At 37.9% G+C, this 15151-nt stretch overlaps 1 protein-coding gene and 1 non-coding gene across 2 annotated transcripts in view; one reads left to right on the top strand and one right to left on the bottom strand.

The window, feature by feature from the left end:
• Positions 1–4938: 4938 nt before the first annotated feature.
• Positions 4939–5044, bottom strand: LOC129284685 (small nucleolar RNA R71). Its single transcript, XR_008586929.1, has one exon. It is a non-coding gene; the product is annotated as a small nucleolar RNA R71 (small nucleolar RNA).
• Positions 5045–11505: 6461 nt separating this feature from the next.
• The window catches only part of LOC129322497 (uncharacterized), a 10620-nt gene continuing 6974 nt past the window's right edge, over positions 11506–15151 (top strand). Inside the window, 4 exon segments of the mRNA XM_054968808.1 lie at positions 11506–11559; positions 12403–12552; positions 12645–12711; positions 12844–13259. Coding sequence (XP_054824783.1) covers positions 11506–11559; positions 12403–12552; positions 12645–12711; positions 12844–13259 — 687 coding nt within the window.

The raw sequence follows: 15151 nt of genomic DNA, 5'->3' as shown, positions 1-15151 counted from the left end.
TGCACCTACTCAACACTTTATCCAAAGATGCAAGACAAGATGAAAATGAATCTCCATAAACTATGAAGTCATTTATGAAAACTTCCACGCAATGTTCAATGAAATCACTAAAAATGCTCATCATGCACCTTTGAAATGTCCCTGAGGCATTACATAAACCAAAAGGAATCCTTTTATATGCAAATATCCCAAAAGAGAAAGTGAAAGTAATTTTCTCTTAGTTAATAGGATCAATAGGCAGTTGAAAATAGTCACTAAAGCCATCTAGAAAATAATAGTAAGACTTGCAAGCAAGTCTCTTAAGCATTTGATCTATGAATGGCAAAGGGAAATGGTCTTTCCTAATGGCATCATTAAGCTTCATGCATTTGGCACTCTAGTAGGCACTAATTCCCCCTTCTTATTTTTCACAACTATGATCCCACCCTTTTTAGGAACCACTTAAGTATGTGAGATCCACTCACTATCACTAATGGGGTAAATAATGCTGGCACTAAGGAGTTTTACTACCTCTTTCTTTACTGCATCAAGAATCAATAGGTTCAATCTCCTTTGTGGTTGCCTAATGGGTTTTGCATGATCATCAAGTAAAATCCTATAAGTATGCATAAGTGGACCAATGCCCGAAATGTCCCACAATGTCCAACCAATGGCAAGAATATTTTTCCTAACGACATCGAATAATGCATATTCTTCATCACATGAAAGAGAATTAGAAATTACTACTGAAAGCTTTTCTCCCTCTTTCAAGTATGCATACTTCAAATTGGATGGCAATGGCTTCAATTCCAAGCTTAGAGGCTCCACACTTGATAGCACTAGCTCTTTAAACTCCAATCCATTGTGTATCCTTGCTTTGCCCTTTTCCTCCTTTTTAAGCTTGCTTTGGCTGAATTCCTAATGAAGTAATGAAGCTAAAAAATTTTTCTAGATTTGAACAATCTTCTTCATCCATCTCTTTAAGTATCTACATGCCCTCTCTTTGCTTTTATAAAAGTTCTCACTTGTCCTAATAGTTTATGAAGCCTCTATTGTTGTTTTGGATAGGCTTCCATTCTTTTGCTTGAGAATCTTAAGAACATCAAGACAAGAGTGGTTGCCCACACCTTTGGAATCTACAAAATAAAGAGAAATACCTATCCCATAATCAAATATAGAAATCAAAGAAAACAAATCACAATTATCCACAAAAGACAATTCTAAAGGAGAATCTTTATCAAGCAATTTATAAGCAATTCTTTCACAATTAACACATAAAATATCATCCTTACAAGAACAAACCATGCTAGCTACAACAGTAGATGACCAAGTATCACATAAAAGAGGCAAAGATAAAGCATGTTCATCTACTAAGTCATCAATAATGCTATCAATAGTATTAATTCCTAGCAAAGAATAGTCCTCATACGGGTGTTTCATTGCTTCATAAATGCTAAAACAAATACTCATCACCACACTTTAACACCAATGTCCCCTTGTCCATATCTATAAGAGTCCTTGCAATTCTCATGAATACCCTTCCCAAGAAAAGTATATCCTCACCATTTCCCTTGCTAGCCATATTAAAAAACATAAAATTCAACTGGAAATAAAAGATTTTTGACACTTACAATCAAATTCTCAACAATTCCTTGAGGTCTCCTAACACTTCTATTAGCCAATTGACAAATCATGTTAGTGGCATGCAAACAAATAATTTTTAATGAAGCATAAATGGAAGATGGCATCACATTTATTGCTACCCTAAATCAATCAATGCATGAGAAAACTTTAAAGGTCCAATTTGGCAAGGGATAGTGAAAGATCTGGGATCCTCACACTTTATGAGAAATTGGGGCTTCATAATAGCACTAATAGAGGATGGAAATTGTATTCTAGCATTAGGTTTAAATTTCCTCTTATTTGTACAACACTCCTTAAGAAATTTTGCATATTTAGAAATGTTTTTAATCAAATCTAAAATAGGCACATTCACTTGGATTTTAGAAAAGAAGTTCATTGTAACCTCCCTGAGGTTAAATCATAAATTAACTCCAATCTTATAATTATCTGAGGTGTTAAAGAGAATTTCACAAAAATTATTTCAAAGGAATCCTAATTTGCCATTTCAAATCCCATACATAAATTTAAGGACTCCAAGTTAGAATTTTTAAAAACAAAGCGAAAGCTTAGAAATCAATTGGGACCCAAAAAATGAGTGTTAGAACTCAAAAACCATTTCTATGTAGAAAATGACACGCGTCGTGGCTTACGGCTCGTGCACTGCGACATGTCTTTTCTGTGCCATGCGCTGCGGCATAAGGCACCATGTGCCGCAACACATTGCATGAAATTTGATAGATCAGTACTGTATTTGATAGAATAGGGTGTGAACTTTTGACACGTCCCAAATCTCCATCCGACGCCTGATTGAGATGGTTTTGGTGTCTGTACGAAGCTTTCTCCTAGCTCTAACTAATAGCATCAGTTTCACACTCAACTTTATTTTCTATCAAAAGTTGGATACTAAAACCTATTTTGACACATTTTCACAAAATTTCTCAAATGGGGTGTCTCAACTCAACCTCACATGCAATAGCCTACACCAACCCTCTGATCATACTCAATGGACTCTTGCGGACTCATGCAACAACCACACACAACCAAAAACACTTATTTCACAAAATCACCACTCAACCCCAAATTTCACAAAACACAGAGGGGGAGGAAAAGTTGTACAAAATTAACCGTTTCATTCATATTTCTCAAAAATATATGTGTTCCTATTTGCACAAGTATTTTAGCCCTATCCTCGGGTTCACAACAAAAACTCACTAACCTAGTACACACAATATGTAATGCCTTCACTGTCATTACCATATGCTCCACTACAAATATCACTAATTACTTCTAATTCTTGAGTTAAAAATTGTTGAAAACATTAGGATCCTGTTAACCTCTAGAAGTTCATGTTATTTCATCACATTTTTCTTAGATTCTAATCCATTTTGATTCAATTGTATATGTTTTTATTGCCCAAATTAGGAAAATGTGCATTTTGTTTTCGGCTTGTGTTCTTGGCTTTAATTTGATATTTTTAGCCTAATTTCATGTTATTTTGATTGAAGTTTTGATTAAAAGCATTTCTGGAGCGTTGTGGATGTTTTTGGAAGGCTTTTGGATGAAGAAATCAAGAGCAAAATGAATAATTTTCGTTAGCTGTAAAAACAGTGTAAAACTGCCAAAGTCGTCCCAAAGTCGTGACTTTCGTTCGCGACTTTCGCCGCTGTCAGAAAAACGCTGCGTTTCATTTATCAGAAATTGGTTGGCTAGGTACATATAAGCTGAGAGCTCGACCCAGAATGCATTCTTCAGACTTTTAGACACCTTTGGAGCTTGGTTGTGCTAGGGTTTGGGCATTGGAAGAGTTGGGATCAAGAGATTGAAGCTTTGAAGACATTTGGAGCTCATTTTCTTCGGTTTTTCTATTCCTCTTCCCTTTCCTCTCTTGTAATCTGAAATGGGTCCACTTATTTTGTATATTTGTAGCTTGTGGATGATTATGAGTAGCTAAACCCTTTGTTCTAGGATTATTTAGAACCCTTGTATGGATTAACACCATATTTCTCCTCTCTTTTTGTGATTAATGATATATATGTGTTTATTTTACTCTTTCCTTAATGCTTCTACTTGATTGGCCACCATTTAGATGTTGGGTTCACTTAATTGATGCTTGAGAGGGCTAGGTTGAGTGTAGAACTTGGGTAAAATTGTGTAAGAACTTGATATTTGCATGTTGAATGGATGGTTTTGCTAGTAAGATAGAGATATACTTGCTAGCCTTGCATAGCCACATTAGGGTTGGTGTTTAAAATTGAGTTTTATTAATTGTAACAAGAGATTGGGCAATTAATTTAACTAAACACTTGTTCATGACTTGAGAGAGCTTGTCCAAGTATTTTTAGAACCCTAGGTTAGCACTTATTTTCATTAAAAGCATTTATGAGAGGAGGTAATTTTGGTGTTATGAAATGCAAGGGGGATAAATAATCCTAGGTCCTAAATTGTGTTGGAAGTTTGTGAATCACTCACTTTTCTTTATTTTCTAGTATTAGCTTTATAAGCAACATCATTTTCACCTAACTTTTTGTAGCTCAACTTGATCGAATTTATTTAGTCTTTTGCTTGATCATTGTTTTTGAACAAATCCTTAAGGGAACGATACTTTACTTTCATTATATTACTTGCTACGACCCGTGCACTTGCGGTGAGCAACAAGTTTTTGGCGCCGTTGCCGGGGAATTGCTTTTGAAAATATTGTGGTCAACCTTAGACTAGTAATATTAGATTTCGCTTGAGCTTTGTAGATATTAGTTCTAGATTTTTATTTTGTCTTTGTTCAGTGTTTTTGTTTTAGTTTAATACTTCTTGGGTTGTTTCTTCTTCAGGTACCCATTTGGCATATGCAAGTCATAGGCCCAGAAGGATTGGAAGTGATACTTGAAGGATTGACAATCTTTGAAGAAACCGAGTCTCCTAATTCTGAAAGAACTCCTGAATCGGGAAACATGGCAGAAGACCAGTATGACACCGCCTCAGTCAATGACTTTGCTAACCGGAATCTGAGGGGTACTCAATCTTGTATTCGAATGCCGGAGTTTCAAGCACATACTTTTGAGATCAAGCCCGCCATGATCACAATGCTTTAAATGAATGGTGTGTTTCATGGTTTATTCAATGAAGATGCTAACAAGCACTTGATGTCTTTTGTGGAAGTATGTGATTCTTTCAGACAAAATGGGGTGCCTAAAGATGTCTTGCGCTTGCGATTATTTCCAATTTCTCTACAAGACAAGGCTAAAGAATGGTTCAACAATCTTCCCGAAGGTTCTATTGGTTCATGGGAGGATCTTGAGAACAAGTTTAGAGCTTGATTCTTCTCTGATGATAAAACAGTGGAAGCAAGAGATGAGTTTCTTAGCTTTAAGCAATATCCAGAGGAACATCTCTATGCAGCTTGGGAGAGATACAAGATGTTGATGAAGAAATGCCCTAATCATGGAGTGAACAAATGGGTAGTGATTCAAATTTTCTGTAATCGTCTGAATCCATCTTCGAAGGCCATGGTTGATTCTATCACAAATGGGGGATATCGGAATGTGCCTGTCAATGAAGTTTTTCGCCTCTTAGACCAATTGTCTGCGAATAACACTCAAAACACGGATAGAAGGAATACATCAATGGTGACTAGTGCTAAAGATGATTCCTCTTCCCAGATTGTATCCATCTTGAATGCAATGAACAAGCGTTTTGATGTGTTGGAATCTCAAATGCAAAGGGGAAATTCTCATAATGTGCATGCTGTCCAAGCCATTCCAATTGTGTGCAATCAATGCAATGATATGCACACGCCCGATCAATGTCCTCTTTATATGACCACTGAGTCTGTCAACTATATGGGCAAGTTTCAAAACCCTCACAACAACCCTTACTCTCAAACATACAACTCAGGATGGAGGAATCATCCTAATTTTTCATGGAGTCAAGGGAATTCTTCAAATCAACCTTCATCCTCTAATGTCAAGCCACTTCATCCTCCGAGTTTTCAAGCTCCACCAAAGCCAATGCCAGTTAAAGAAGAGGAGTCTAGAATGGAAAAGATGCTAGCACAAATCTTGAGTAATCAAGAGTCTGCAAGAGTTGAAACTAAGGCAACTCTTACTCTTCATGATACCGCAATCAAGAACCTCGAAGTGTAAATGGGGCAATTAGCTTCACAAATGAATGCTATGTCAAGAAGTAATCTCCCTAGTGACACCATTCCAAATCCTAAAAGGGATGGTAAGGAGGAGTGTAAAGCCATCACTTTGAGAAGTGGGATGCAATTACCCGAAGTTCTTATGCCAAGTGCAAGTGGTGTGAGTAGTGATACTACTAAGGTGATTGTTGATAATGAAGTGATTAATGAAGAAATTATGGTTGAAGAGTGTGATAACTCGAAGAATGACCAAGAAGAGAAAAAGATTGAAGATCAAGCCAAAAAGGTTGGTGATGAGAAAAAGCAACTAGAGGCCAAGCCAAAATATATGCCTCCACCACCTTTTCCTCAAAGGCTTAGGAAGCAACAAGAAGATGGCCAATTCAAAAAGTTTCTTGATATGTTCAAGCAATTGCATATCAACATTCCTTTTGTGGAAGCTTTGGAGCAAATGCCCAAATATGCTAAATTCATGAAAGATGTGCTCTCTAAAAAGAGAAGGTTCAATGAGTTTGAGACGGTTGCTCTAACAAAGAGTTGTATGGATATCATTAAGCAACTACCTCAAAAGTTGAAGGATCCCGGTAGCTTCTCAATTCCGTGTCATATTGGGAATAAATTTTTGGGTAAGGTATTATGTGATCTTGGAGCTAGTATCAATCTTATGCCTCTCTCTATTTTCAATAAATTGGAGTTGGGTGAAGCTAGACCAACAACCGTGACTTTGCAATTAGCGGATAGAAGCTTGGCTTATCCACGTGGTGTTATTGAAGATGTTCTTGTAAAAGTGGATAAATTCATTTTTCCGGTTGATTTCATTGTCCTTGATTGTGAGGTGGATCGTGATATTCCTATTATCTTAGGAAGACCATTCTTGGCAACTGCTAGAACCTTGATTGATGTTGAAAAAGGTGAGCTTACTATGAGGGTGGATGATGAGCAAGTCACTTTTAACATGCACAAGTTGATGAAATCTCCCAAAGATCTTGAGCAATGCTTCTTTGTTGATATGCTTGATCAAGTTGCACAAGAAGAATTCAATAAGGCAATTCCTAATGATTTTTTAGAAGCCTTGTTACTAGGAGCTCAATTAAAGACTCAAGATGGAGAAGAGTGTATGGCTATCATGAATGCATCACCAGTTTATCCTAGAAACCGTGTCCAATTTGAATCTCTAGACTTATCTTCTCTTGGTAGACCATCTTTGAAATCCTCTATTGAAGAGCCACCATATCTTGAGTTGAAGACATTACCTTCTCATCTTCGGTATGTCTATTTAGAAGCCAACAATACTTTGTCAGTGATTATTGCTGCGGACTTAAATGAACAACAAGAAGAGCAACTTGTGGAAGTCTTGAAAGCTCACAAGAGAGCTATTGGGTGGACTATTGCCGACATAAAGGGTATTAGCCCTTCAATTTGCATGCATAAGATTTTCCTTGAAGACAATCATAAAACTTCTGTGGAACATCAAAGAAGGTTGAATCCTATTATGAAAGAAGTTGTGAAAAAGGAGATCTTAAAATGGCTTGAGGCGGGCATTGTCTATCCTATTTCTGATAGCTCTTGGGTGAGTCCAGTTCAATGCGTTCCAAAAAAGGGAGGCATGACTGTAGTGGCTAACACCCACAATGAGCTAATTCCTACTCGCACTGTCACTGGGTGGAGAGTATGCATGGATTACCGGAAGCTAAATGCGGCCACTAGGAAAGATCACTTTCCTCTTCCCTTTATCGACCAAATGCTTGACAAATTAGCTGGAAGGGAATTCTTTTGCTTCCTTGATGGGTATTTAGGCTATAACCAAATTGCCATAGCTCCAGAGGATCAAGAAAAAACGACATTTACTTGTCCTTATGGAACTTTTGCTTTCAAGCGCATGCCTTTTGGGTTATGCAATGCACCGGCCACTTTTCAAAGGTGTATGATGGCAATTTTCTCTGATATGATTGAGCAAACTATGGAAGTCTTCATGGATGACTTCACGGTTTTTAGGGATTCATATGAGGAATGTTTGATCAACTTGGCCAATGTGTTGAAAAGATGTGAAGAGACCAACTTGGTCTTGAATTGGGAAAAATGCCACTTCATGGTTAAGGAGGGCATAGTTCTTGGCCATAGAGTCTCCAAAAATGGCTTGGAGGTAGATAGAGCCAAAATTTCGGTGATTGAGCAACTTCCTCCACCTACTAATGTTAAGGGTGTGAGGAGTTTTCTTGGTCATGCGGGATTTTATCGCCGCTTCATTAAAGACTTCTTCAAAATAGTCAAGCCTCTTTGCACTCTTCTTGAGAAAGATGCTGAATTTAAATTTGATGATTCATGCTTGAAAGCATTTGAAGAGTTGAAGAAAAGACTTGTGTCTGCGCCTATCATGATGGCTCCTGATTGGAGTTTGCCTTTCATTGTGATGTGTGATGCTAGTGACTTTGCTGTGGGTGCTATGCTTGGCCAAAAGAAAGAAAAAGTACTTCACCCAATTTACTATGCTAGCAAAACACTTGATGATGCTCAAGAAAACTACACCACAACTGAAAAAGAGCTTCTTGCAGTGGTGTTTGCTTTTACCAAGTTTAGATCATATCTTGTGGGTACTAAGGTGACAGTTTACACTGACCATTCAGCTTTGAAGTACCTATTCAGCAAGAAGGAGTCTAAAGCAAGGTTAATTCGATGGGTACTACTTCTACAAGAATTTGACTTGGAGATTATTGATAGGAAGGGTACTGAGAATCAAGTGGCGGACCATCTTTCTAGGTTGAGTACTGATACTCAACTTAAATGTAATGTTGTTATTGATGAAGCTTTTCCTGATGAGCAACTCTTTAAGGTTGACAATATTCAAACACCGTGGTATGCGGACATTGTCAACTATCTTGTTTGTGGCATCTTGCCCTTTGATTTGAAGTTTCATCAAAAGAAGAAGTTTCTCCATGATGCTAAGTTGTATTTTTGGGAAGAACCCTATCTGTTTCGCCAATGTGCTAATCAAATGATCAGAAAGTGTGTTCCTGAGTGTGAGCAACAAGAAATTCTAAGATGTTGCCATTCTTCTGACTATGGAGGCCACTTCGGGGGTGACAAGACAGCATCTAAAATCTTGCAAAGTGGTTTCTATTGGCCCTCTTTATTCAAGGATGCATATGACTTTGTTTTAAAGTGTGATAGGTGCCAAAGGATGGGTAATATCTCTAGAAGGAATGAAATGCCACTCAACAACATGCTTGAAGTAGAACTGTTTGACGTGTGGGGCATAGACTTCATGGGACCATTTCCCATGTCTTTCAACAATCAATATATCCTTGTGGCTGTAGACTATGTCTCAAAATGGGTCGAAGCGGCGGCATTTCCCACTAATGATGCTAAAGTGGTGCTCAAGTTCTTGAAGAAGCATATTTTCACCCGTTTTGGAGCACCAAGAGCCATTGTGAGTGATGGTGGTACTCATTTTTGCAACAACCAATTTCAATCTCTCTTGAAGAAATATGGTGTCAAGCATAAGGTTGCACTTGCTTACCATCCTCAAACTAACGGGCAAGCTGAAATCTCTAATCGGGAAATCAAGAAGATACTTGAGAAGACGGTAGGAGTGGCAAGAAAAGATTGGTCCACCAAACTTGATGATGCATTGTGGGCTTATCGAACGGCTTACAAAACTCCTATCGGCATGTCTCCATACCGGTTAGTTTTTGGGAAAGCATGTCATCTACCCGTAGAGCTAGAACATGGTGCTTATTGGGCTGTCCAAAAGCTCAACTTTGATTTTAAAGCCGTGGGTGAAAAGAGACTTCTCCAACTAAATGAACTTGATGAATTTCGGTTAAATGCCTATGAGAATGCTAGGCAATACAAGGAGAAGACAAAGAGATGGCATGACAAGAAAATTTTATGCAAAGCATTTGAGCCAGGCCAAAAAGTACTCTTTATAACTCTAGATTGAGATTATTTCCTGGCAAACTCAAGTCTAGATGGTCGGGACCGTTCAATGTGGTCCAAGCATTCCCTCATGGTGCTATTGAGCTAGAGAGCAGTGAAGGAGAAAGATTTAAAGTCAATGGACAACGAGTGAAGCATTACTGGGGTGGTGAGGTAGATCGTGAAGCAATTACCTTGCCCTTATCTGAGCCTCTTGAAGGAGAGAAGAGTCAGGCTGAATGACTATAAAACAAGCGCTACTTGGGAGGCAACCCAAGCTCTAAACCTTATCTTTTGATTTTTCTTTTGTAGTTTAGTTGTTTTGGTGAAGTTATGTGTGATCTTGTCTCTTTTGTAGGTTAACAAGAAGATATGAGGAAGTATAAGCCTTTGGAGAAGCAAGAAATGTGCCTAAAGAACAAAAGAGCACAAAAGGAAGGAAAATTTCAGGGAAGTCAAGCTATTTAAGTTGTTTTTATGCTTATAAACTTGTCTTGGTAATCATTTTGAGCTTATTGAAGTAAATGCAATTTTTTGTGGTTTGATTCTCATGAAAAATGATTCTTTTTGGGGGTTGATTGCATTTAAATTGAAGGAAATTGTGTATGGTTGATGAATGATGGTTAGAGATTGATTTTGGAGTAAATTGAGTGCTTGGAAGAGATTTTAAGGGGTGAATAAATCAGATTTTTGAAAACAGAGTGCTGCAGAATTTTACTGTCAAGAAAGTTCTGACACAAGTCATGACTTTGAGCTCACGACTTTGAGATTCCAGAGAAGGTCAAAGTCGTGACTTTCATTTCAGTCTTAAATCCAAAGTCACGACTTTCATCTCCTCTGGACCTGTTTTGAATTTTTTTTCCTTCTTCTTCTTATCCTTCCAGTTCTGCAGCTCTCTTATAAAAAAAAAATATATTCTCCCTCTCTTTTCCATTCCAGCGCCTGTAGCTGGTCCTAAAAAAAAAAGAATACTCAGCTAACCTCACGGGCTTTATTCTTTGATTTCCCTATCCGATTTGGTCCTGCTCTTCACGCTCTCACATTTCTGTCCAGTTCTATCATTCCCTTCATTTCCAGTCACCGTCGTTCCCCTGCTCTTCACTGCCAGCATCCACGGTATCCCTTGCCAGACCGCTTCCTGTTTCTCTTGATCCCTCTTCGATTCTCTTCTCTAGCCCACGTCGTACCCCATTTCTTCTCTTTCATTTCCTCGTTCCCTGCCATTTTTGTTCAAACCAGATGTCTTCATCCTCACCGTAAACTGCTGTTTCCTTCCTTTACTAGTCATCATTTTCGTTCAAATCATGGAGTGTTTCTTCTTCAAGCTTCAATCTTAGCTCAGAAGCATCTCGTTTCACAGCCATTTTCATTGGAGCTACACTGTTCATGCCCGTCTGCTACTGTAGCTCCCTTTCCGCCATAGTTATTCGTGGAAGCTTGAGGGTGTCTCTTTGCCATTTGTCTCTATTTCTCCTCCACAAGCTTAAACCACAGCCCCTGTCTCCGCCATAGTCCTCTCTTAAACCCACCTTCATTATTTCTTCCTCTCATCTCCAGCACTCCCTTAGTCGATCTCCCTCGGTCTCTCCTTTACCCTCATATCTTAGCTCCTCTTGATTCGTTGCTGTCAATCGATTTCATCCACCATTTTCATTTCAAACCACTCACCAATAGCCACTGCTCTTCTCGTTGTCCATTCGTTGTCGTGTGTCATCCTCAAGTGGTTGAGCTATCGTCTCTCTGCTTGCTCACAGGTTCTGAATCTATTGATTTTTTTTTCTTTTTTGTCTTTCTTTTTTCTTCTCTACCTCTCCACTTTGATTGGGCTATTTTGATCTGATAAGGATGTAGAAATGTCAAACCATTATTTTCCTTTGATTGCTGATCGAACTAAATGCAAATGTGGGGTGAGTTTGCAAGAATGCAATGTTCTTTTGAGGATTCTTTGCACTGTCATTTTGCCATTGTCGTTGTTGCCTTTTATCTGCCTGTGCTGCTTAAACTTTGACCCGTGAGCTTAAGGCTTAAATCCTGTATTTTGAATACTCAAGGGAAGATACTATTGTTAGTTTTTGAGTCTGGACATGTTATTGTGGCTAGTTAAATTTTTGAAGGGGATAGGATTGATATTGCCTTGCTGGATATTTTTCCTAGTTGAATTAAACCTATTGTAAAATGGCTATTGGAGGATTCAACTTGATTGAGCATCTTTTGTAAGAGCTGTGATTCAAATTGACAAGAATTATGCAATCATGTTGCTATTTGGTTCTAAATTTGGATAGTAAGCAAGTGTACTGCATTGAATTTTAAGCTCTATTCCTGGCATTTTTTTTTCTCTCAAAGTTTTGTGGGTGTGATTGGCTATTTATGTATTGACAATTCCATTTTTGGCTTACTTAGAAGGATAAAAAGAGTGATATGTTGGCATACTTGTACAAGTTGAATTTGGTAAGCATGAATGAGCTATTTTTCTTTGGTTGAATGCTCTCATTATGAAACTTGAGCTTATGATTGTGACTTGTGTTCAACACTCACTGTCATGCTTCTTGATTCTGGACTTGGCTTTGCTCTTCATGTTTTAAATCCTTAGTTCAAATCTGTTATGTAGAAGCTAGACCTTGTTTAAACATGTTATGTAAAGTGCCCTTTTGTGCTAGCTTCATTTAATCATGTTTGCTTTAAGTTTGAACCTTTGTTCTTCCTTATACTGGCTGTTGCTCATTGGTATTTCATTGAGTGCTTTCTTGCAGGCCATGGGTAAGAAAAGTGTCCCTCTTTCTAAAAAAGCCAAGGTCATTGAGGTTGGTGAAAGTTCTAAGGGATCGGGATGGGATAAAACCCGATTTGCCACTGCTGCGATTCAAGACTATTTTGAGCAAAATTTGAAGGAGAGAAAAATAGTTCAAGAAAGACCTTTCCTTTGAGATGGTCTGAGCAATTCTACAATGATTTGCATGATGTGTATCATGCCACTAGCCTCATCCGTGAACAGAGCCATGCCTCTCAGCCACTTGTGGAAGCTTTCTATGCCTACGCTGCTTGCAAGGATACCTTGCGATGTAAGGTACGGGGCAAATGGGTAAAAATCACTGAGGACACATTTCGAAAGGTGTAACACCTTTCTCCCATAGAAGAGTGCCAATATACTGTCTACAAGAATGATAGAACTCAATTGCTATTTGATGATGTAGTCCGAGTGCTATGCCTTCCTGACAAAAATATTTGGCAACATGACACCCATGGCAATCCCAAGAGTATTCTACGCTGTAATCTGAACAGGACAACTCGTATTTGGTGGCACTTCTTGGCATCTAATGTGATCCCAGTGACCCATATGAGCGATGTGATTGATCAAGCTGCCCTGTTATATACCTTGATAATGAGGCAACCTGTTGACTTTCCAAAAATCATGTTTGAGTATATGCGAAAGTTGCCTAGAAGCAGATATCGCAAGCAGCCATTTGGGTTCCCACACTTGATTACTCAAGTATGCTTAGAGAAGAAGGTTCCTACTTATCCGAAGGATCTCATATCCCTCCTTTGCCCAAGTTCAATTATAGAGAAATTCGATGTGCTGAGGGACCAAGAGGAAATCAAGCTGCGGATGGTAGGAGGCATATTGATCCACCTTATGTTGAGCCTACACTGAGCAACCTCATAGCACTCATCCAGAACATGCATGAGGGCCTCCAGCGCCAGCTGGATCGGATTGACTTCAAGCTCCACCACATTGAGCTATTCTTGCACCAGAGATTTCAAATGGACTTGCGAGGAAGAAGAAGAGGCGGCCAATACTGATGTTGGCCAAGACTCAGACACTCACGCTGACTAGCTTCACCCTTCCTTACTTTACTGCCTTTTATTTCTGTTTTTAATTCTAATTAGCTGTTGATTAGTTTTTTTGGGTAAATATGGTTAGCCATAATCTTCTGTTATCTTTTGTGCAGGGCTAACTTTGATCTTTTTGGAGCTAATATGTGATACCTTGACTAATCTCTTGCAACTAATTACTCTATGATAACTTGTGTACATGCTGGTGTAGTTAGTTATATATTTTGGATTGCCTGTGGATATATCTCAATTATACTGTTACAGGTTTCTAGATTTTTGTGCCTCTCATGCACCTTCTTTTTGGTTGTTAAGTTGCATGAGAAAGAGCCCTCATTTTACCCTTTTGACAGTGCGGACACTATTCATTTAAGTTTGGGGGTGAGGGAGGGTATTATTTTGGTTGATTTGACATGAACTTCAATTTTGAAACTTAGCTATTTATTGTTCCTCTCTTTTAAAATTTGAGCTAGATTGAGAAATTATTTGTTGAATAGAATGTGTGATCCAATGATAGAATGTCGCTTAAACTGTATGTTTTATAGGAAGTTGTGATAAATATTTGGCATGCTTGATTTGCAGGGTTAAGGCTTGCTTTCTAATAATGTTGTTTTGCACTTTTGAACCAGACAATGATTTGAATGCCTCTATTAGGAAATTATGTGGCAAGTTTATGTGCATTTTCTCTCTCAATTGAGAAACTCTAGAACCTATCTATTTGGAATCTCTTGAGGCATTTTAATCACTTTGCATGATATTAAAATATGATTTGGGCATTCTTTCAATTGCGTTTGAGCCTTTCAAGCCCACCTATTGCATCATTTCCACTTGAACCCCTTTTGAGCCTGGAATTGAAAATCTTATGTATTTTCTTTTTGAAACCTTCATTAGACCCTAGCCTCTATAATTTGAAAAAAACCATGAACTACCTTACTCTTGAGATAAGTGATAAAAAAATTTTTGTGTGCTAGTAGGGAAGTTTGTTTGTTTTAGTTGTTCAAGGAGGTGTTGTTATTGTAAATTTGGGTGTGAGGAATGGAAATGAAGTTTGAAATTCTACTAATTGTGCTCCTCAAAAAAAAAGAAAAAAAAAAATATATAGAAATATACATGAAAAAAAAAATTGCAATGAAAAAAAAAAGAGAGTTTCAATATCAATAAATTTGGAGTAGGAAAGGAATGGTATTTGGGATAAGTTTGAGGGAAAGTATTTGGCTAGCAAGAATGGAATGGTTGGCTTCTCATTGTCATTTATCTCAAGTTCTTTGAATTCCATTTATCCTTTCATTTCAATAAGCCCAAAACCTTTGGCCACGCTACAAGCTTACAAAGTCCCATTGATTTTGAATTATGTGAAGTGATCTTTTAGTGGAGAGAGAAGAAGAGTTTAGGCATATGAAGTCTTGATATTGAGCTTGTTTCTATGCATATTAAGTTGTTACATTTTGACTTGATATTTGCAGGAAAATCGTTCTCTGGTCTCACACACACACATTTCTAAATTGTTGGAAAGCATGATCTTAATTTGTGAATTGGGCATTCCTTTATATTTCACTGCTATCCTCTTTAACATATATTTGGAGCAACTAGTGAGGGATATTTTCATGCATGCTTAGTAGATGAATAATTAGTCCATCTAGTTGTTTTATTACTTGTTTACTCGAGGACGAG

This window comes from Prosopis cineraria, unplaced genomic scaffold (genome assembly GCF_029017545.1).
Source record: "Prosopis cineraria cultivar Desert tree isolate PC_DT_omini unplaced genomic scaffold, ASM2901754v1 PC10, whole genome shotgun sequence".
Taxonomy (NCBI): Eukaryota; Viridiplantae; Streptophyta; class Magnoliopsida; order Fabales; family Fabaceae; genus Prosopis; species Prosopis cineraria.
This window is presented reverse-complemented; position numbering and strand designations above follow the sequence as displayed.